Source organism: Styela clava, chromosome 7 (assembly GCF_964204865.1).
Source record: "Styela clava chromosome 7, kaStyClav1.hap1.2, whole genome shotgun sequence".
Lineage (NCBI taxonomy): Eukaryota > Metazoa > Chordata > Ascidiacea > Stolidobranchia > Styelidae > Styela > Styela clava.
Window position 1 is genome coordinate 19,348,852 of NC_135256.1, and position 22,887 is coordinate 19,371,738.

A 22,887-nucleotide genomic window follows, 5' to 3' on the forward strand; every position below is an offset into this window, starting at 1 on the left:
TGCTGATTTGAAACTACGCAGAACTAGTTAGTATTTAGTTCGTTGTAGGAAACTTTCGTATATACATGTTAGATAACAAGGTTGCAATTTACTCAATATTGAGTCTAGATTAGCGTTTATAGTGAAGAGATTGAGTAAAGGTATAATTAAATATATATATACTCAAATTCAAAACGCAAGCAAGCGTCCGATGTGGTTTGCTCAATGATGGGGTTCTACTTCGGTCAATGATTTGCTTCTATACATATACATGTTCTGTATGAAAATACAAATTAAATCTTATTTAGAGCATTAGAAGTTACTCAGCTTTTTAATTGGTATGAATAGCCGATATAGTGAAGTTAGAACAATGTACCGATATCAGTAATTACCCAACGATAGATCAGAAAAGACGATTTTTCTTATAAAGCCCTCATATAACAATAAATTTTAAAAACAGGTTTCAAAAATCAAGCAATAATTTTATACTCGATTTAGATCTATACAAATTTAGTTATCATAAATTCGATAATCAGAAAATAGTCAGCTAAAGTGAGATTTAGAGTTTCCAATTTCAAACGCCCAGCAAATTGCACTTCATCCTATCATTTAAAATGCACACTATATACCTAATCTCGGATTCATTCTAACCGGTAATTTTGCGACAATATCTACTTATTTATTTAAATTATACCTTTTTGGTAATTCACTAAACGTAGCTTGGCAAATTGAAGTCAAAGAAAAATCGTGCCTTTGGAGATTACTCAATCATGCTTTAAGTTTGAGAGACAAATATTTCTTTATTTTAAATCACCATGGCAATGGCATGTTTACCAAATACTATGGAAATGAAACAGCTAGTCAGGCGATTTTTTGCTGTTTTGTTAAAGTTTACGAAATTCTTACCACACCTTAATGTTTATTAAAGTTGAGAGTCGAGCCAGCGAGTTTAAGTGCTAAATGTCAACAGAATATAAGCGAACGAGTTTCAGCTGTAAAAGTAATTTTGTAGGAAAGTAAAATTGTTTTGAAATTCGATATCGATAATTTTGCTATGTTGTATCTTCACACCAAACATTGTTTTGTGGCTTGTGTGAGAATCCTCTGAATCCACCTACAACATGGGTTTGGCAGTTGTACTGAAGCCAAAACTGTTTGAAATGACCAACGTTTATACCAAATATGTTCGCTGAAAATACACCACAAATATTCAGAAATGTGAATGTGCATGTTTACTGATCTTAGACGTATTCGCCATATCTGTGAGATAAAAAGCAGGCCTTCAAGCAAAAACTAAACTGGAATTAAAAGATATTATAGGAACTTGGGTGTCGAGTTTGATAACTGTGGCTAAATGAAGTTAAATAATACTAACTAACTTTAATTAAGTCAAGAGTGACTGATGATATGGGGAGAGCTCGTATATGGGGGAAGTTCTTAGTGATCAAACAGTGGCAAAAGCATAGTTTTATATTGAAAATCGCTAAATTTAGATTTATTAGTAGTTGAATACCATTGGATAGAAATCACAAATAGACGACAGATGGCGTTTGCGCTTCTCTTCGCATTTTTACTTTTCAATTCTGCATATGGAACAGGTAAAACGGATATTATTTATTCACGAAAATATTACATAAAAAATAAAAAAAATTCGCCTATTGAAATTAAAAGCAAATATTGAATATTTTTTGTTTTGTTTACCAAACTTTAAGACTATAACTCAAGGGTGGGCAACTTCTCTAGTCGGCGGGCCAGATGTAGAAAAATGAAGTTCTCGGCGGGCCAGATTATAACATGAATAGTATTCAATATCTTAATCACATATTTATTCGCTAATGCAAGAAAGAAAATTATAAATCGCGTTTAAAGTAGAAGTTTAAACTACAAAAACAAAATAGAGACAAAAAAACACATAATGACGTTATCATAATGTACTAAAAGTGTAATAATGTAATATTATAATGTACTGATGTACAGTCAGCGGGTCGGTCAAAATCTCATCGCGGGCCGGACGCAGCCCGCGGGCCGTATGTTGCTCACCCCTGCTATAACTCATTTATTAGACACACAGTCACGTGATTATTACCCGGCAATTTTATTTGGACCTTATTTTGTTTGTAAAAGAGAAATAAGTTCTTATCAGCGGCTTACGAAATCTTAATCTTATTATATCCCTAACTAAGGATGTGGAGTGGATGACACATTCACATCGACTCCACCTCTATCTTTAAAGTTATGAAAAATTTGAAAGCTTCTGATTCGATCGTCACTTGTCAAAAAATCCAACTATGTAATATAGTGTTTCATCTTTCAAAATTGATATGAACAACTGTTTGATTTCTCATTTTTCAAAATATCAATGCTTTTTGGAAGATGATAAAATATTTCAAACTTTCAGAAAATGCCACAACTACCGCATTGTCGACGGATTCTGCCACAACACTCACGCCTATGATTACGACAGAAATTTCAACCGATTGTGAAAATATTGAAAATAATTCCACAATTCCTTCATCATGTATAACTTCAACATCAGTTGCAGTGACCTCAACTCAGAATGCCAATAACTCAGTTCAGATCTCCACTCCTATATCACATATTAACACAACAACTCAGCCCAGCGAAGTTAACGCCACCTTTACGAACATATCGCCGTTACACACAACTGTATACAGCACCGTAACAGAGGAATCAATTCAAGAAACAACGTTTACGTCACCAGTGACATTCCTCCAAACAATAACAGCATCAAGCAACAATGAAACAGAAACTACAACTGATGAGGTATATAATGTTGGTTGACAAATAAATGAAAAAAAATAAGAACCTCATCGTTTTCCCAGCGTCTATATTATATTCGCTGTCCTTCATAATGGCAATGATCAACATTATTTTGCAATATCTGGAACAAAAATATGGATCGATTCGCCAAATTGTGACTGTTCATTTTGTTATTGTAACAAATAATCGCTCTCTTCCCCAACTTTTAAACCCACCCTTATTTATTTTCACACCATTTAAAAATAAATGTATCTATTAGAAGCCGGTGATTTTTTTATATCTTGTCATAATTCTCTCTGGCTAAGTGTCCAAATTATGCTGTTAATGTTAAAAAAAAACTGTGATTGATTCTCCACTGACTAATTTACGTTTCACTTCGATGGTAAATATTAATACTGAACTTCGTGTTGGTATATTTGTGGGTAGCTCTATTGCGATTCTATGAAATATATCATCTGCTTGAAAATAGCGAAACTTCTGATTTTTGCATTAAAATTTATCCCTCTTTGGACAAACACTGCTCAAAAATTTATAATTTAGAAATACTCACTCTCACTATAGCTATACTTAGACACTTCGCTGTTAGATTGCCTAACTTTCACACAGATGAGTTTAACATGTACATAGATTTATTTTCTATGATTCGGATTTCATTGTCTAGATCGATATTAATACGACCACTGCTAGTGCATTGACTACATCAGTGACTGATTCGTTAACAACTCAGAATATAGAAGTCACAACTTCGTCCATGCCATCGAATGTTACCACTGCTACAACATATCCAACTATAGTACAACGAATAAAGGTAAAAAAAATTATTATATATAATTGTAATTTACGTTTAAGCAAATTTTTCAGTAATGATGCTGTATCATTATATACATATTATTTTATCAAGCTCTCAAGTTCTAGATTACTTTCAGCATAATATGAATCAAACACAACCAAATGAAAGTTATTATGCCTTCTCCAAATCCAAGCATACCTAAAATGGCTTCTAATGCTGCAATTGCTGTAGTTTCATTGAAGTCAATAGAATAATGACGCAATAGACGTCACTCATTATTCCCTAGCTAAAAGGTTTCTCAAGCTATGCGCGATATTTTACTCAACCTAATAATATGCTAAAAAAATTAGAATTTTAAAATATGCCTCGAGTTAAAGCAAAGTTATGCCTTTTGAGACGGAATTATTTCATAATTTTGCATCAGGTTGGAGTTAATTTTGAAAATTTTGCTAACCGGGACAGACGTATAAACCGAGACGTATGGTTGGTCTTGTTATAAGCGTTTAGAAAATAAAATTAATCATTTTCCGAGTAGTTTACGGTTTCGTTGTTAGCAGAGGGGACCGAACCATATATATATATACATATATATAATTTGATATTGAAATTGCTGGTGAGATCAAAAAAATTTATTGGTGTTATTTATGAATTCAGTTAATCTAGGGACAAACTTTTATGCGATCAACTGCATAGGTATAATTATTTTATGAGGTTAATATGAAACTTTTGACAAAGACAAAAAACTTTCAGCAAATAATCTGATCCCTTTGACTGAAAATGTGCAAATTATCATATCACATGGGATAAATTTAAAAATATAATATTCGGAACTTGAATGCATTGCTGATGCCAGTTGACAACTCTTAGTTTAGTTTTAGTGTAAGATATTCTAGGCCTCTCACCTGAACACAACATTAATTGAAGACTCACACTTTTGTAAAATCTGTATTTTATGTTATTGTAATGGTAAGTTCAAATTACAGTTACAATCAGGGCCGGTTTCAAGGCGATTGGACCCATTATATCAAATTGGACCCCGCATCTTGAAGGGGCCCCGCGCTAGTGGGGTCCTTCTTCTGTATTATTAGGCCCAAAATGCTACTGAAAACGTAAAAATAAAAAGTGAAATAATCCTTTTCATAATATTAATTTGTTATGCATGATAAGTTTAGTAAATTATAATTATGTCACCATTAACAATTAAATTCTTCTGTTCTGCTTTATTTCAGAAATTCTGATTAACATTTTTGGTACTGTTTTTTGAAAAAGCATTTGACTCAGAAAATATTTTGAATGACTTTGCTAATAAAATGTTATTGCCTATTTTGTCTTTCCTGATGTTTAAATTGAAACAATAAAAGCGTCTACATTATCTTAAATTTGTTTTATAGCAAGGACTAAATGTCTATTTTTTTGTTTATTATGTATGTTTTTTTTATGAAATATAAACACCCACCATTAGATTTCTAACTGGGCCCCGCAGTTCCTCGCACCGGCCCCGAGTCACACATTTTACTCATTCACTATCTCATTGGAGATCTTATTGAAGTTTCTTTAACATTACCTATTTTTTCAATAACTTATATATATGTTGCTTGCAGGACATTTGGAACGAATCTCTCGAGAAACTAAACTTTAGTTCAACTTATTTGAATGAGACTGAAATGCTCGGCATCACGTCTTCTGGCCTTATTAACATCATGGTCGAATATTTTCTGATGTCTAACGTAACGGAACTTGAGGTAATAGGATGTGATGTGCTGCTGCAGTGTTTCATATGTATTTTGATAGTTTATCACACTCTCACACGTTTTAGATTATTCATTTAAAACGAGTAGGAGAGATTTCTTTTCGAAAAAAAGAAAAAAAAATTCGCCAATCGACTAACTGGGTCTTATTTTAAGAGAAGAACTTATATTAAAATCATTTTTAAAATTCAGGCTTGGTCTTATTTTCGGGGGAAATACGGTAATATAATATGAAGCTTTATAAGATATACTTTAGTAAAAGCAAAATTACCAATTTGATATTGAAATTTATTTCTTGTCCACTCTCTTTTTTTGATTATTGACATAATTTGTTATAACCATGCAAAAAATAAATTGTTTTAGGTAAAGGTAAAAGACTCAGGAATAACAGACTTGGCAGCTCAAATTCTGATCGAAAAACCCACATTACTTGAATCAGAAATACGCGAGGAATTCAATAGTTCACAAAACATAACTTTACACGTATTATTTTCAACCCTTTACTGGTTTCATGACGAGGTGTTGTCCAACATAGTCAACTTTCAACATCTGTCTGAGTCTTACACACCACCGTCGACATCTAGTGGTAACAATGGTACTGGGAATAGCACTTTGTCCGATGCAACCCCTGCAGGATTTATAGGTTACATTATAAATAATGCTAATGAAAGTTCCCTACAAGACAGTATTTGCAAAGTTGCAAAAAACGAAGAAATTGTTCAGTCGATTTGTTCAACAATTTCGCCACCTACTACGGCTGCCAGTAGTTTACCTGGTCCGGAGGTAAGGATGTACAACGCTTCAAATTGAGGAGTGTGCAAGTAGGTTTCAATTATGACGTTTCCATGAACGTGGTCCCTTGGCCCAGCAAACAACTCTTTGAAATATTTTTAAAACAACGCATACTTGAATGTGAAGTTAGTATTTACTTTCCCCCTTCAAGTAATGAATATGTAAAATCGATTGAGATGATAGTTGCCAAGAGAAAAGTAATTTTACAACAACAACGATATTGCAAAGCGATGCATATGTACACTAGGTGTCCAAAAAATAAAAAAACAAATGTTTTATATCACATAGGGTCATATCCATAATATGATGAAGCACAGCATCTTGTCCTGTTATTAGCCCAGGTCAAGTATGAGAATAGTTACCTACAACAAACGATGCTGCAAGTGTGCTATAAACTCAAATTTTACTGGTTTATTTTTAGATATTTGAGTCAACATGGAACAGCATTGTCAGTGACGTCAATTACAGTTTTGTGTCCGCGGCACAAGTGCAGCAACTGCAGTCGATTACACCCAAAAATATGACAACTGCCTTAATTAATTACGTCAAAGAAATGACGAACGACGAAATTAAGGTAAGTCGGGGAATATTGTGACAAACGAATAAAAAGAAATAGTTGAAATCTAACATATGCTATGGCTTATATTCACTTGCCTAACACAAACAGTCCCCGAATTCGTAATAGAACTAAAATAGGGAAAATCGGAATAAAATTATGGCCTAACCCCAGTGGCGTAGCAAGACTCTCGTGGGCCCCCCCGCAAAAATATTTCGTCAAAAAGCATAACATGTCGTTCTAAAAAGGCTATGGTAACCTAAAATTTGCGCTTTCGTGTTAGCAAACTCATCCACCATCTTCGTCATATCATTTTTTTAATTTGCTTCAAAAATTAGTTGCTTAACTGTGATAATTGTCGTGTAAGTTTTGGAGGAAAATTCATTCACGCCGGCGCCATCACTTTTGGAGATTCAACACGCATCTGGTTTTCTTCCGATACCACCGGTGCTAGGCTTAATTCCTCCTCAGTTACGTTCGGTATTCCCAAGTCTAATTGTTTCAATTTTGGTTTAAATATTTCGTTTATCTTGGTTACTTAAATAATTTTTTTCATATGTTCTTCCCCTTCTGCCCTTTTTCTTCGTTGCTGTGAGTCACTGAGAGTTTTTGCTTTCGACATCATTCTGACAGCCTTCGTAATTGTGCTGGTGCGATCAAACCACACGACGCCGAAAATCGACTCCGGCATTGTTACGTAACAAAACGATTTGAGCAACACTAACATCAAATAGGATGTGCATTAATACTTTTGCAATGCAGCTTTTGCGGCCTAAATTTTAACCGCTTGGGGCCCCTTTTTGCGACCGCGGGGGTTGCGGGGGTGGATGCTACGCCACTGCCTAACCCTAACCTGGCGCACATACTCCGGGAATACCAAAATTTCGACTATATGGTTTTTAGTTTGTTTGTCCACAAGGTAATGAGCTCTTTTCAATATATATACTTGGATTGTTAGCAATTGTTTTAATCTATCTTTCTGTAGAATCTTGTCGACCTAAATGTCACACAATACGTGAACAACCTTCTTAGAAAAAATGGACGACAAGTCGTCGACACCATTGGAGAAGAAGCTGTCCGAGAATTTGCAGGAAGTTCCGATAGAGAAGACGTATACTATGTGTATTCGAATTTATTAAATAAGTTATTCTCCAATACAACCAAATTTGAAGAAATTATTAGAGGATATATAAATAGTTCACCACCAGCAAGACGCAGGAGAAGCATTTCGGATTGTGACCTGAGTACAATTAACCCTGGAGGCATTTGTTGTTACACAATTGTTACAGAAGGATCTGATGCAGAGGCACTCCGCGACGCGGTATGTGAAGAACTGAATGGGGGGAATGAATGCATGGACTCATTTACCATTGTCGAAGAAAATGAACTTCAATCTACTACAGCGACAATTATTCCCATTTCACACGGTTTAACAACGTGGGAAATTGTCGGCATAGCTCTGGGTGCTTTTTTCGCCCTTTTGTTGCTTTTTCTATTATTGTTTTTTGTGTGGAAACGATGCATTCGACGGAAATCGAAAGTGAACCCACAAGCAAACTCTCAGCATTCCAGTTCTGAAATGGAAGAGCGTATGTCACACGGAAGCACCCGTGAACAGGCGCTAAGTAATGGTCACACAAGTCGAAGCACTGCGAGTTCTGCAAACCCATGAAGATTCATTGGAGAGTTAAGTTAAAACGGGAAGAGTCTTGCGTGGCACGATGTCATGTTCCACCAGGGCTGTGGGATTCTGCGTCAAAACTGTCGATACGGAGTAAGAAACATTTCGGCAAGTACCCCAGTGACCAAAAGACATCGCTCAATCCCACACGTTCACATTATTCTTCCACTTTACAAAAAATGATTTAATATTTGCTCTTTAATCCTTAAGACGTTGATTGTAAATACTATATATGTTAAAGAATATCCCCCCATATATATAATTAGTTTGCAGTGATTTACCGCTGCTCATCCAGCCAGTCCATGCTAAGCCCGGGAATACTGACGGCCGGGGCTATAATATGGGTCAAACTTTAGCATTTAACACATTTCACCTAAAACTGAAGCTCCAGCACAGGGGTCGGGAACCTTTTTGGTCAAGAGAGCCATGAGATTTACATATTTCTAATTGCATTTCCGTGCGAGCCATATTGCAATTCTTTGCTTAACCATGCGTAAAATTAAAAGTCAACACATACAATGTCAATATACATTTAATGTGACTTCTGATGCTGCATGTTGTCGTTGGGGGACCTTGAACGACCGCTCACATCCTGGACAAGTTGAAATCTACGTTACTCATAACCCTTCTTTCGTTGAGGCATCTCCGTAGTATTTTAAAAACTAGCTATGATAGTCTGATCTAAATATGACAAATGGACGAAAAGCTTTTCTCTATTGCTCCGCGACTCTATCGCTTTGTGATGTCGCAAAATATTTTCCAGAATCCCCCAGTTTTGTCTCAATTCTCTTAGATAACAGACATGCGCTGGGCGCGCGTTTTCAAACGTTTTGGCATATTTTCTGCCAAACTTGGCTATGAATGAGTTAAAAATCTCATAACAATAGTAAGCTTTCACCAAATTTCCTTGAAAAAAAGTATTTCTCATTGGTTGTATTATTTTATTTCTGTTCACCGGAAGAGTTCAACTAAGTACACATTGAAAGGAAATTTAAGCATTGAAGTATCATATGGAGATAAATAAAGGAGATATTGGGGGGGGGGGGGGGGTATACGAAGTGATCTGATATCCTTGGTGTATGAACGCAAAGTGCAAGGGTGAGGTGTTGTAAAACAATAGGAATATGTTTGGAAATAATTAAAATTACTAATATACGCCAAATCCTTGTCTCGTAAGAAAATTTCCCATTTGAAGCATTACTTTGAAAATGTCATTGTGAATAACAAATTTAATATTATAATATATATTCAGTGATGTCATAAACTTCTAAGTAAATGAGAAGCAGATAGCGATAGATATTCCGTGATTTAAAGTATGCGATTTAGATAGAAAATTTTCAGCAAACAGCAACTCTTCATTATTGAAATGAACAGGCCTGAAACCAAAATTAGATTTAATCAATTTAACATAACATTATTAAAATATTAATGACCAGTATGCCACTCAAAATGATCTCTTGATCTTGTTGTTGCATAGTATGCTATTAGAGGGAGTGTATATTTATATACTATCATTTATTATTTCATCTTGTTGTACATAACTTCTCACTGTTGTGCAACAAGATTTGTGAGCAGCAATACTGAACACAGTTGCCCTGTGTAAGTAAGTCAACAATAAGTACAAAGTGAGAGAGCTGCTCAGGTACTGGAACTATCAAATTGTGACATTCTAAAAAGTTGATGGCCACCAAATTCAGATTTATATTGCTTGTGAAAGAAATGTGTCCGTAACTCTGGAAAAAGGCGAATAGCGTATCAAAAGAATGTGACTCAATTTTGATGACAATATATGTGAAGACAAAAGAATCGTGCCACAAAGATTTACATATTTATCCAAGGGCCGGCCGAAAGCCGACCCTATCATATGGAATTTGAACCTGCATACCCACGCAGGGTAACGAGAGATGCATTGGCGAGTGTACTTCTAATACATAGCATGATGTGTCACACCACCAACTGCCTAATGTTCGGACATAGAAGAATACAAGTTTCACGATTTATGTAACTGTCAACTGTATGACCAACAAAATAAGAAAAAACTTACACAAAAATGATTCAGCATTTTTCCTTAATAAGGCCATCTTTGAAAAAAAGGAAGTATGGACATACAGCTCCATCCTCATATACTGCAAATGCCTTACCACCATCATGATCCATTGATTTACCAGTATAAACCTAATAAAAGATTTTATGCGTAAGATTTTTGAATTGAGATATGAGCAGCAAGGCACACAATGGTGAATACTTATGTTGAAGTATGATGTTGAAATGTACATAATATAGTGATACAAGCATAGTGCAATTTTGGTTTCAGAATTTACAAGTTCCTTGGCAAACACTTTGTGAAGTCTAATGAGGTGACTAAAATATGCTTTTGCGTTGTTCGCAATATAATTATTGAAATTGTGAGGCTACAACATAATCTGAACATACATGAGTATCACATTTAATATAATTGTAAAGTCAATCCCAACCTCTATACATAAGTAAAACGGATGCACCCACGATCAAAGTAAATCAAATCGTTAAGTAAAACTCTACCTATAAAATTTATTCGTTATGGAAGCCCTTAAGTAGGTAGAAATTTCTGTAAGTAGGGACACATTTTACTCGTGAATGCCTTAATAATCCATTTTAGTCCCCCACAAAACTCGGATATAATATTTGTGTTAATTATAATAATGGTTAAATCTTGTTACAAATACATGTTTAGAATTAGATTACTGCTTAATAAATAGAAACGGTACAAATTATCTCAACTAAATTGAAATACACAATAATAATAGTAAAATATTTTTAATTAAAAACATCTTCGACGTTTTATGAGCACTTCAAGTCGGCGATAATTAAAATCAATTTATGCAACTGTAATTTATTTTCGTAATTTGGATTTTTCGTACAGAGCCTTTACATAAAAAATTATTTCCAACATATACATTTAGTTCTATGAAATTGAAAGATAAATTTACAACTATATTCTTCGCCTTCTTGATCAGAAACAACGCACCAGCCGGGGATTTTTCCATGAATTCCTTCTGCAATTCTTCGGTTTCCAGTTTGTTAAGAATTCTTAATATAAGCAATTTATAAAAAGAAATTATGCTTCCCATTTGACGTAAGGTTATACTTTGAAAAATGCTTCTCTAGCCCATAAACTTTAAAAAGTTTTTCAGTTATCTCCATATTTCATTTTTACAAAAATCGGCTCTAAGCAATTGGAGGTCATTGTGACAGCAAAACTCAGACTTTGCATTGGCTTACAGTTTGTTCCCTTATTTTTATCACTGTTGTGTAGTAATAATATTAACATATTCATGACATATTATGACTTGAGGTTTTTTGGTAATTGTGGACAGCCTTTCTCTCGTTGGATCACAATCGAGAATTTACATACACGTTTGTTTCTCTCGCCGAGTCGACAAACAGTATTATCGAAGGTTTTCATCAATCGAATAATAAACATCAATGTGTGACATATTTTTAGGCCACCTTTTTTTTTTAAATTCTGTCATAATTAGTAATTCTTCATAAAAGGTGATAAATTGAAAACAAAATACTGTAATTTCGACAGCGAAAACCAGAAGCAGTGATCGTAATTGTTGCTTGTCCTAAGCAGAAGGTAGAACACTAATTTTTAAAAAGATCAAAAGAGATGCTACAACCTCCCAAAAACCAAACTTTTCTTCGTGCTTTTGGGGAGTTGATAAACATTTCTACAACCCATAGGAATCGTTACGAATTAGAAACAAATGAAAAACCAACAAGCCATAATTAATAATAACAAAAGTAAATAATACACACAATAAAATAAACATTCATTAATTAATACAATTGTGAAATTCGCTGAAAACTCGATGTTGGCTCGTGAGATAAAGTAAATACTTTATAAAATATTGGTAATATTAATAATTTAACGATAACAATTCTGTAACTCAGAATGATATATTATCAATAATTCCGAAGCAACACAGCTTCCGATAACCCAGCCCTAACAAGGGTATCATTTGTTTACAGACGCCTTCACAGCTTTAATTTTCATGATATTACCGGTATAAATAATGACTTATGAGTAGTGACATTCTCCTTATTTATATTATTCCATCGCATATCAGGCCTAGGAGAAAAGTAGCATATGATTTTTTACAATATAGAAGTCTATGTACCCTGGTCTTGAGTACCAATAATTGTGAATAAATGTAAAAATAAAACATGGAATTATAAACGAGAATTTTGCAATTTCCACAATATCTCAGATGGCTGTATCACTCTTTCTGTAGCACATAGCTCATGATTAGAGCAAATTATAATACAACATTGCTCTTAAAAGTACTATCTATCAACTATAAACTTTTTTATATATTATTGCCACATAACAACCAAAGATGACAGGTTTCCCAATATATTGGTTTATTGGAGAAAAAGGCATAAATCCAAAAAACACATAATTCATTGTTTGGCAATCAGTAGTTTTCAGTTCAACATGAATGCATGTATTACCATTTCAGTCTCAGCGAGACAGATACATCAAAATGGAAGAAATTTGGAAGCATATTTTCCAGTTAGTATTTCACAATATTTTGTTTTGATGTTTTCGAGAAGAAACACGCACATAAATTGTACCCTGCAGCAAGAAAAAAACCGATGGGGAATTATTAATAAAATTAAAATATCTCAAACTCACGCCTTAAGGTATGCTCTCACAAGTGTCTTCAGACCAGCCTTACTATAGTCCCCCGACTTAATAAGCTCGGATCTTAGAACAACATCGAAGTCCTTTATAACTGTATCCTCAGTCGCCTCACATTGTTCTTCTTGTGAAGGATTTCCGCCAATAAGGCTTTCATTGATTGAACAATCAACGCTTTCTAACTGCAATAAAGAGCTTACAGTTATTCCAGTATCAAAACTAATGTAATTTAAAACCTAATATTGACGAATAACTCACTCAGAAGTAAACTTAAAGGTTATCTTTATCCCTTTCACTATATTATGAATTTATGACTCACTGACATTTATTTTGGTTGCTGCTACAATTATTAATTACAACAAGTATTGATTATCCATACAGAATCAACTTTCTCTTGAAAAAAAATCCCCCTCATAAAAAAAGTCATAACTTTTTTTTTAAACGTGCAAGAGACTTCACTTAAATTTATTTTGAAAACTTATCTATGCCGCTTCATACAAGCCGTTACTCGATACACGTGCACGAATGACTCGACCGACCCCTTTGGCTTGAAACGAGGAATGTGAAAAAAAAAAATTTGAAAAAAGTTTTGTATTTCAAATTGTAGTGTTTTACGCAAGCTAGAGGGACTCGACATCTGATATTCCAGACATAGAGAATTGCGTCATCCTTTAAAAGAAATAAGAGTGATCTTGAGCGAAACGCAACGTAAAATATTCAAGAAACAAGGAGAGCATGTTTTCGCTAACAGTTGAGTAATGATTACTCGTTTGTTGATCACATGACTTTCTTTCAAGTAATAACATATTCCTCTGTATATTTCTTAGCTTTCAAATACTTACAGATATAAAACTCGTAGAATTGAAAATGAAAATATGCCAAAAAGAAGTGACGCGCAACCGGGATACAGAAAGAAATTCCCCTAGTGGCACAGCCAAGAGGGTATTAGTCTGGGGCAGATTCTACCCTTTTTGAAATCATTGACACCTGTGAGAAAACGAGACATTACATCAGGCCTGCCCAACCTTTTTCATCTCGTGGGCCACTTTCACATAAGGAAATTCGATGTGAGCCACAAACGTTTGTACCAAACTTTAATACCAACCAAGTCCTGATTTCGTTAAAATTTATATAATACATAAAAGGCAAGATTATTAACATAAAATCAATCACGTTATTAATATGTACGAAATATTCGAATAAGAAGTCGAATATTAAAATAGCAGTTTAATATTCGAATATTTGGTAACACAAAGCGTGGACATGACACTCGCGGGACGCGGAATCAAAAAATCAATCATTACACAACGCACTTGTGAATTTATGACGACCACACGAGAATCTGCACAGAGTTACTAACAAACAAAGACGTAAAAATTGAGTTTTATATTTGAGTCATGGTGTTGAATTATTTATTTTCAGTGGCTATGATATTGTCTCAATGAGCGTAATGTGCGCCAATGTCGCGGGAACATCAAGTTTTAGTGGGCCGTTTCGTAAAATTTGAAACATCAATACAAGTATTTAATGAAAAAAAACATTACAATAACTTTTGGACGAATATACCGTATATACTAATTTGAATATGTAGAATTGTCAATTTTATCAGAATTATTGACGGATACGCAGTGACGATATGGAATTTTATTTAACGCAAACATAACATAAACAAAAATACAAACATAAAAGAAAAACGAGTCCCGGATCCAGCAGCAAAGTTTATAATTGCAGCTAAAGTTTATAATTGACTATTTATTTTACGTTGGCGATAAAGACGATCAAAGCCTACACGAAAAAAGCAATCAGGATGGAACTAATTTGAAATATTAGGTTCCAAATTTATACCTATAATTGCGCTCAGCGTTCGTCGCCTATGATCGCACAACATCTTTCAAGATCGTCGAACAGACCGCACAGTTCTGTGAAAACACAGAACGTCGATGTCCACCAGGGTGCAAAACTTGATACATAAAACGTAATAAGAATCTACATCCGAATGTAGATAGATGGCGGGAATAATCACATCAAAACCACGAAAAAAGTTTTGTTTTAGGATTGCTCGCAATCGCAACTATGGCTAGGAATGGTTAACCGGCTAATCGGTTGACTGATTTTAGATGGTTAATGGTTTCGACTTATTTTGATCCGTTAACTGACATCTTAGGTATAAATCATCTTTATAATGTACAATTTTTTCTAAAATGATTACGTCCTCGCAAATTTATCTCCTGTGGCATTTAATTCTAAAGAATACCATTAACTTTATTGGTATGGGCCCAATAAATGTGTACAATAATTGAAGTACCAAGATTGCTGATTATGAATATTTGACAATGATAAATTCAGTTTTCGGTAAAAATACTTTGTTCACGATTTTATTGCAAAATCGTATATTCAATGTCATCCAACAAGTGCGCAGTTGATGCTCTTTTTCTTTATGATACTTCAGAGTAGAATTTACACGTCGAACACTGAAAATTTGTCACATAAATGACATTTAATACCGGATTCGGGTTTTACTAAAATACTTCCACGCTTTCATGTCCGAATCACGCTGCATATCTTTTGCAGCAGAGCAATCGTGTACTATCTCGATTCGTGAATAATTTTGAGCGATAGCGGGATGAGATCACCCGAAATTGGTTTGTAACCATTGTGACATAACAAGCTAAAATTATAAATTATTACGCAAATCGTCACGTTGCGGTTAAAGTGTTTTCCCTGAAATTCCCAACCCTACCCGCAACAGATTCAAAACCAAAACAGATTGGATCGCAAAATTTTAGGATCACATTTTCTATTCTAAAACTCCAGATGGGGTCTGATGCAACGTTTTCTCAATTATATATAATGATAATATATTCGACAGTCGACATCTAATGTCAGGTACATTTTTCCAGTCACATATTTTTGCACTGGAAAATCATGCACTTTGGTTACATGACCATCTCTAAACGTAGAAATGTGTGGCATCGCATTTAAACATCTGTCCAGTGGTATCCAGGTCGAATAGCGACTGTCATATTGGCGACGTAATCAAGTGAGTGGCATTCCAAACAGTGACTGTCATAATGGCGACTGTTATGATAGCGACTTAACTTGTGTTCACTGAGTTGAATTTCCTGGTCGGTGGTTGGAAAGTAACGCTTTGTCGTGTCACATTAATTTTAAGGTCGTTTGAAAAATGGGCCCCAATGGATTTCATAACTCCAAGAAAAGGAAGTGACATGATTAGGGCTGGACAAAATATTCGAATAACGAATAGCGAATCGAATATTAAATTATTCGCTTGGCTTCACTTGGACACAGAACGTCTCTGAAGAACAGAACCGATCACAGCGTCTCACAGAACCGATCATGAATTGCGCGAGAATTCACCTACAACGGCCGCTAACAGACAAAAGCGAATTATTTGAACAATCGTCTTTGCGTTGTGGTGTCATTTGTTTTCTTTGCGTTTCGATCGTTCATTTTAATTCCCTATGTTGCACAAAGAGACAGCGACACTGTTCCCTAAATGCGTTAAACCAGATGAGGTATTTAAAATAAATATTCCAGATTTTAAACTCCATATGATTGGCGGCACGTGATTAGCCGTTCCATGCATGAACCAAACATAAATTTGTTTGACGAAAATTAAAAGTTGAACTAACTTTTGCGTGAAACCATACATAGTATAACACGAACAAGCTATGACCAGAAAATAAATGGCAGGATATAGTTCTTTCAATGTACTTTCAAATAATTCTTCAGTGATCCCTTCCATTCTTGACCAAATAATGTTTCGAAAGTGTAAACATTTCACTCGGGCATGCATGGCGGGTGAAGTGTAGAAATCGTGAACAGGAGTATGGCGTAAAATCAATCACGAATTTCGATGTAACAACGCGCACTGTCTCGTTTACGAATTGTTGTATCGTCGGAAATGATTACATTCGTTATATTTTGATCATTTTTGCACTAATAAATAGGGCGTGACATTATCAAAATTGTCAAGAGAAGTAAAAGTGAATTCGCAAATTCCGTAAATAAAATTGTGAATTACTCGGTAACGATATTAGCTATAATGATCGTGGGGTTTGTTGAAAGAAAACGTCTGAACGTGGAAGAGTTAGGTATAATTAGTGCCTATTAGGCACAAAAGTAGAAAAGCGCATTTTTTTTCAGCATTAGGTCGCATATGTAAATTATTATTCAAGAAGGGCTGTTTATTAACGTCATCCTGTCATATGGCCACAGAGAAATGCCTTTATTGTCGAATTATTTAGTCACTATATTAAATCAACATTCGGGATTGACGCAATCGCAGCTTTGCGAGGTTTATCTGTAAAGTAACATAGACACCATAGAAAAGCATAGCAAAGTTAATTAGGGTATTGTCTTAATAAATATCTACATCCCGGTATCGATAATAATATTACCGTTCGCTTAATTTTGTGACGATGAATTTACGAACGTTGTTAAGTAATATGAAAGCCAACGCGAATGATAAAAATTAGAATAATATTAATTTGGGTTTTTACATCAATCCTCAATGGTTTTAACAGCTGTTGCCGACGTGAACGCATATGTAAACCCGAAATATAAACGTAGATGTCCGCCGACCCAAAAGAATTAATACTTGCAAATAACAGAAAGGGCGGTATTATAGATTATATATCGCCGCAAAAACGACCACGGTGACAAAAACAATCACCGATTATGACGAAATTACCCAGTAAAAAACGCTATGTAGCCGATTTTTCAATGTCTTTATTAATTTCCAAAGGGAGTATCGATCGACGTTGTAGACCTCCTGTTGTGTATAGAAAAAATATTCGTTATTCGACTATTCGGTATTCGTTAAAAATATTCGAACTATTCGATTCGAAAAAAATATTCGATTTTGCCCACCCCTAGACATGATATGTCATGAAGGCTTTCTGTACAGGAATGACGAAACAAAGTTAGGGTTAGGGTGTGTGGGATGGAAGGTGTGTGTGTGTGTGTGGGAGGGGGTAAAAGAGTACGTGTGCGCAGGGAAGGCCATTTCCGAATACTAAACTATTCCGAATACATTCTAAAATAATGTTTTCGAATCTGGAATTCCGAATACATTCTAAAATCGAAAATAACACATTTTTGTTTAGTTTATTAAAACTCAGTAAATTAGGAAATAAGCTTCAATAAAAATATCAGAATAAAGCCACAAACCTACAATATATGTACACAAAGTAATTGATGTAATAGCAACTAGTGACACAGTCAGTTTATTAAAATTATTCACTTTGTACAAAAAGATAGCCAAGGAGTTGTCTGACGCTTTCTATCATTGGTACCATGATATTACGATAATAGTTAAGTCTATTGACAAAAATACTACTTGTATTCAGATAATTGTGTATATTTTCTGAGAATAATAAAATTTATTGACAATACAGGCAACTGAAACAAGCAACAACAATCGAAAATCCATTATGCCTTTAAAAATTCTAATATTTAAGCATAGAGTAGGCTATTCTACTACCTACCAGTATATTTGTATATTAATTTATGTGAACCATATGTGTAACATATTGTTGTGTTTGAAATTAGAAATAAATTAGTAGAGGATAGATGACCACCACTGCCAGCCGCGCAGCCAGGATTTTCGAAATCGGAAATTCCCATTGCCGCCTGTAACACCCGAAGTCACTTTGGTAACACCCACCGCGATTCCGCGCTCGTTAAGAGCTGTCTTTTCAGCGTATAATGATCATCATGTTATGTAAAAATATCAATCCACCTGCGATTATGCCACCTGTTAAAAGAGTCGACTTTTACAACAAATAACACAACAACGAATATATATTTTTCTGTTCTGCAAAGTGATGAATTCGTGACCGATACGGGCATATTTAAATGTCTTGCTTTATTAATTTAATTGTCATAATTGCAATCCGCGGTCATGAAAATAAAAACAAGTTGGAAACTGCCCGATTAAATAATGTTTTGATCCGTATTTTGCAAATTCGGCAAATATTTAGATGTACCGGTACTTGGTAACAGTGCCTTCACTCAATCGAGATTGTGGCCACTCTGATATTTTTAGATAAAACTGTTCGAAAAATCTATAAATCTTCTGTAACATCTCAAGAGGGAAATTTATTTCATCAAAATAAAATTGATTGAATATACTTTGAAAATATTCGACGGCAATTTAAAGTAATGGATAATCAGACAAATCCCGCCCTCAATTTGTGACGATATGTGTTTAAACGCCGACCAAACATAATGTGTGCCAGAGGCACACGAAATTCTGCGATTTTCACTGCCTAGAAAAGCGTTTTTGAATTTTCGCGGGCCTCAATAAAACTTATATTGTTTACGGTTTTATTTTCAGTATTTTAAATTGCCGCTTTTCAATCAAAAAGTTGCGTTGTCTTTAGAAACTCACCGCCGATGAACGTATTTACCAGATTCAAAATTCTGAGCGCGTACAAAAATAAAATAATTGTCTTCGTTATCGTGGAACAAATTTGTGGAAAATTTTCGTTTTAGAGAAAATAACAAACGTTACGCTGATGAGTGATGAAAACAGTCACGCGCATGTTTCTATCGAGAATGTTTTCATTCAACAGAAACGTCTTGAGAGCGGCGCCGAAAATGTGTGACGTCACACAAATATCCGATATTCTTATGAACGCTAATTCCGATATTCGAATAACGAGATATTCGAATACATTCGAATTGGCCATCCCTGCGTGTGCGCGTATGCCTTAGATTTCATAAAGGAAGCAATGTCGCTGTTGTGGCAGTGGCTGTTTTAAATGAATCGGTGTCGTGTGGTCGCTCAATTGACAGTCGCTGAATTAATCGCTGTAGTGTGGCCTCTCTATTGACAGTCGCTATTTGGAACCCTAGCCCTGTCCAGCACTATTTAGGGTTTTTGCACAAGAATTGGAATCTGAGTGCTTATATAAAATGTCGTACCATTTACAAAAATATTGCTGTAAAAGCAAAATCTCAGATAGCTTCATCTTCCACCTGCACCACACGACATATAATGTCCAGATGTATTGTTAAAATGTAATGCAAAATTGAGTTGCATAATTACCGGCAGCTTAATCCTCCATTTTATATTTGTGCACACAAATTATTTGTCGACTTTAAAATTTTTCTTCCTAAAACCCCCAAAAAAACGCAAAGCACGGGTTGTGTGATGATGAAAGCTATACACGCGTCTGTTCGTGTCTATTGAAATTGAGTCACGCCTTAGTGATAGTAACCTTAGTAATAGTTACTGTCATTCCTGCAAATTAGTATTGGAAATTTGTTGTGCCCATTTTCTAGGGCATGTTCCCATGGCTAGGGCTGTCCAGGCGAAACGAATATTCGAAATCGAATCACAAACTATTCGGAGCATTTTTCGGCCAATTTAGGAATCGCTAAAATTTGGTACATAATGCGCCTCCCGACCACCAAGCAAACATGTTCTATCGCTTTCTTTGCTGTAAAAAGGTCTTTCCTATTGCCCGGTGACATGTAATTATTCACTTCATGCATGGTCATAAATGAAAATAATGGTAATAATGATTTAAAGATGACGTTTTTTGAGAGAAAACAAGGAGAAAAGGGCAAATTGAGTATCAGCAAAAAAACGCCAGTTCTATAAATAGCTGATTTATAGCTGTTGAGTCAGTAATCATAGGAACATGGTACAGGACTGAAACACGTCTTGGAGGTACCCTTTTTCAATGGAATTTGCAATTTCTTCTAATGACAATACTTTGTATCATCCCTTTATTACTATGACAAATAATTGCACTCTTGCGAATTGATTGCTGTTGTACAGCAATATGGTCATCAACTAATAATGTCATCAAACTAGCTCTGAATTTGTGAGTTCCCAAAATGCCATTTTAAATTTTTTGGGCAACAGTTATATCTATATTATTAATAGTTGTTTACCATTTTACTGAAAATTACACAAAAAATATCGACTTAATAATGCTAATAGGATTAAAATAGCAACTACGGGCAGTAAAAGAGTCTGCGCAATTTTCAACTCTTAACGCTTGATAGTTTTCGAAACCCTTATTTTTTTGACCAGTTCAAGGAGGCTTGTAATCTCCTTTTATAACTCTGAAAACATAGTTATGCAAAATATTTGCAATAACATACATTATCACAATATTGAAGGAGGTTTTTATAGTACATTAAGGACAAATTTAGGATTGCGCAATAATATTTGATTATTCGGTTCGATTCGAGAAAAATATTCGATTCGAATCAAAAAAATACTCAATTTAGGACAGCCCTATCCCTGGCTACCACATTTTTGGGTTGTCCATATGCAAAGACATATATAATAATTGCTTTACCTTTGACTGAATCTTCACAAAAACATTAGCTGGCTCCTTAACTTCTTCAACTGTCAATGCATCTGTGTACATTTCATCACCTAAACAACATAATGCATTATCCTATCAATTTGAAATTATCGCATTGCCCCCGACACAACATGGCCATGGATTGCCACTGCAATGCTCGTGGCTCATGCGTTGTCAGGAAAGCCCATAACAAATACATACAATACTGAGATACCAGTAAGAAATGTCACAAAACTATCTTTTTCGCTCCAATAAAAGTACGCATCACATCTGACTATGGATTGCCTGCAGTCAGAGATGGCTAATTTCAAATATTGAAAATAAAATTAAGTAATAAGAACATTTATCAGCCTATGAAGGAATTTGCATACAATAAACAGTGTGATAACCTGGCTATTTACCAGACATTTTGGTACTCCCGTGAAGTATGTGAACCAAGATGGCGGACACCGGAACGTAGTATGTGTACCAGGTTAGGCCATCCTTTTATTCCAATTTTCCTTATTTTAGTTCCATTACGAGTTCGGGGAGTAGCCAAGTGACTCCCGTAGTATTTGTACCTGAAATTATGGCATAACCCTAACCTGGTACACATGCTACGTCCCGGTGTTCGCCATCTTGGTTCACATACTTCGAGCGTACCGACATTTTCTCTCCGCAGATTGTCATGATATTCTAAAGTAGTAAGCAAATTCATGCTTTCATTTTTTCGTAAGTAGGAATAAAAAATTACCGTATTTACTCGAAATTACGCCTATATCGCGAATAGGCCGACTCCCTAAAAACGGCAATTGTCAATTTGACGCCGTTGTGCCGGGCGTCAAAATTCATTTCCGCGACGCAGTGTGACGTCGTCTCGGAAGCGAGCGAAAAATGATCTACGTGAGGTTGACATAACTTTTGATGCAGTGAAAAATTTCAATATTTTTACGTAATTTTCAATTCAGAATATACGTTTTATGTAAATCTCGTATGACATATTGCGATCACTCTGATAAATTATATACATTGCTATCGCTCTCTACCGGATTATGGTATTTTGCCGATGAGAGCTTAAGTAGAAGTGAGGCTCTGCGCCTTTGGAATAGCAGGCAGTCATTTTTCGGCAATATTTCCGTTCTTTAACCAAAAAAATAAATATGCAACATTAAAAAAGTTAAGAATAGATGTATATATAACAGCGCTACCTTAATATTTTCGACGCCTTTTAGTCAAGATATGACCGTTTAAAATTTTTGTCCGAAGTTAGGCGCTTTCACGGTACCTGGTTTGGGTCTCATGTAGTTTCGTACCTAACATACTTCTAGTGGGCGTAGCATAACAATTTTTTCATGTGTCAATCCTAACCCCCATCCAAAAATTACGTCACTACGACATCACAATTATGTCATAGAGCATGCCAAATATACGTACGATCGCCCGAAATGGCATTGGCGCCTACGATAAAGAACTGACTGACGTTATCTCTCCTACTGGAATCGTTGCGACGAGAAAATACCTGTTCGATTTCGGGTGCTCGTTT

At 35.0% G+C, this 22,887-nt stretch overlaps 2 protein-coding genes across 2 annotated transcripts in view; one reads left to right on the forward strand and one right to left on the reverse strand.

Moving 5' to 3' along the window:
* LOC120327871 (uncharacterized) lies at positions 1 to 9,703 on the forward strand. Its single transcript, XM_039394228.2, has 7 exons — positions 1 to 1,577; positions 2,378 to 2,763; positions 3,422 to 3,568; positions 5,152 to 5,292; positions 5,662 to 6,081; positions 6,512 to 6,664; positions 7,632 to 9,703. The coding sequence occupies exons 1-7, from the start codon at positions 1,523 to 1,525 to the stop codon at positions 8,316 to 8,318; spliced, it is 1,989 nt and encodes a 662-aa protein (XP_039250162.2). The 5' UTR covers positions 1 to 1,522; the 3' UTR covers positions 8,319 to 9,703.
* The window catches only part of LOC120327873 (translationally-controlled tumor protein homolog), a 19,891-nt gene continuing 6,545 nt past the window's right edge, over positions 9,542 to 22,887 (reverse strand). The window contains exons 2-6 of the mRNA XM_039394229.2: positions 21,357 to 21,436; positions 13,009 to 13,196; positions 11,297 to 11,396; positions 10,372 to 10,502; positions 9,542 to 9,703 (exon numbers count right to left, since the gene is read on the reverse strand). Coding sequence (XP_039250163.2) covers positions 10,383 to 10,502; positions 11,297 to 11,396; positions 13,009 to 13,196; positions 21,357 to 21,436 — 488 coding nt within the window. The 3' untranslated portion in view covers positions 9,542 to 9,703; positions 10,372 to 10,382. The remainder of the gene's footprint in view (positions 9,704 to 10,371; positions 10,503 to 11,296; positions 11,397 to 13,008; positions 13,197 to 21,356; positions 21,437 to 22,887) is intronic.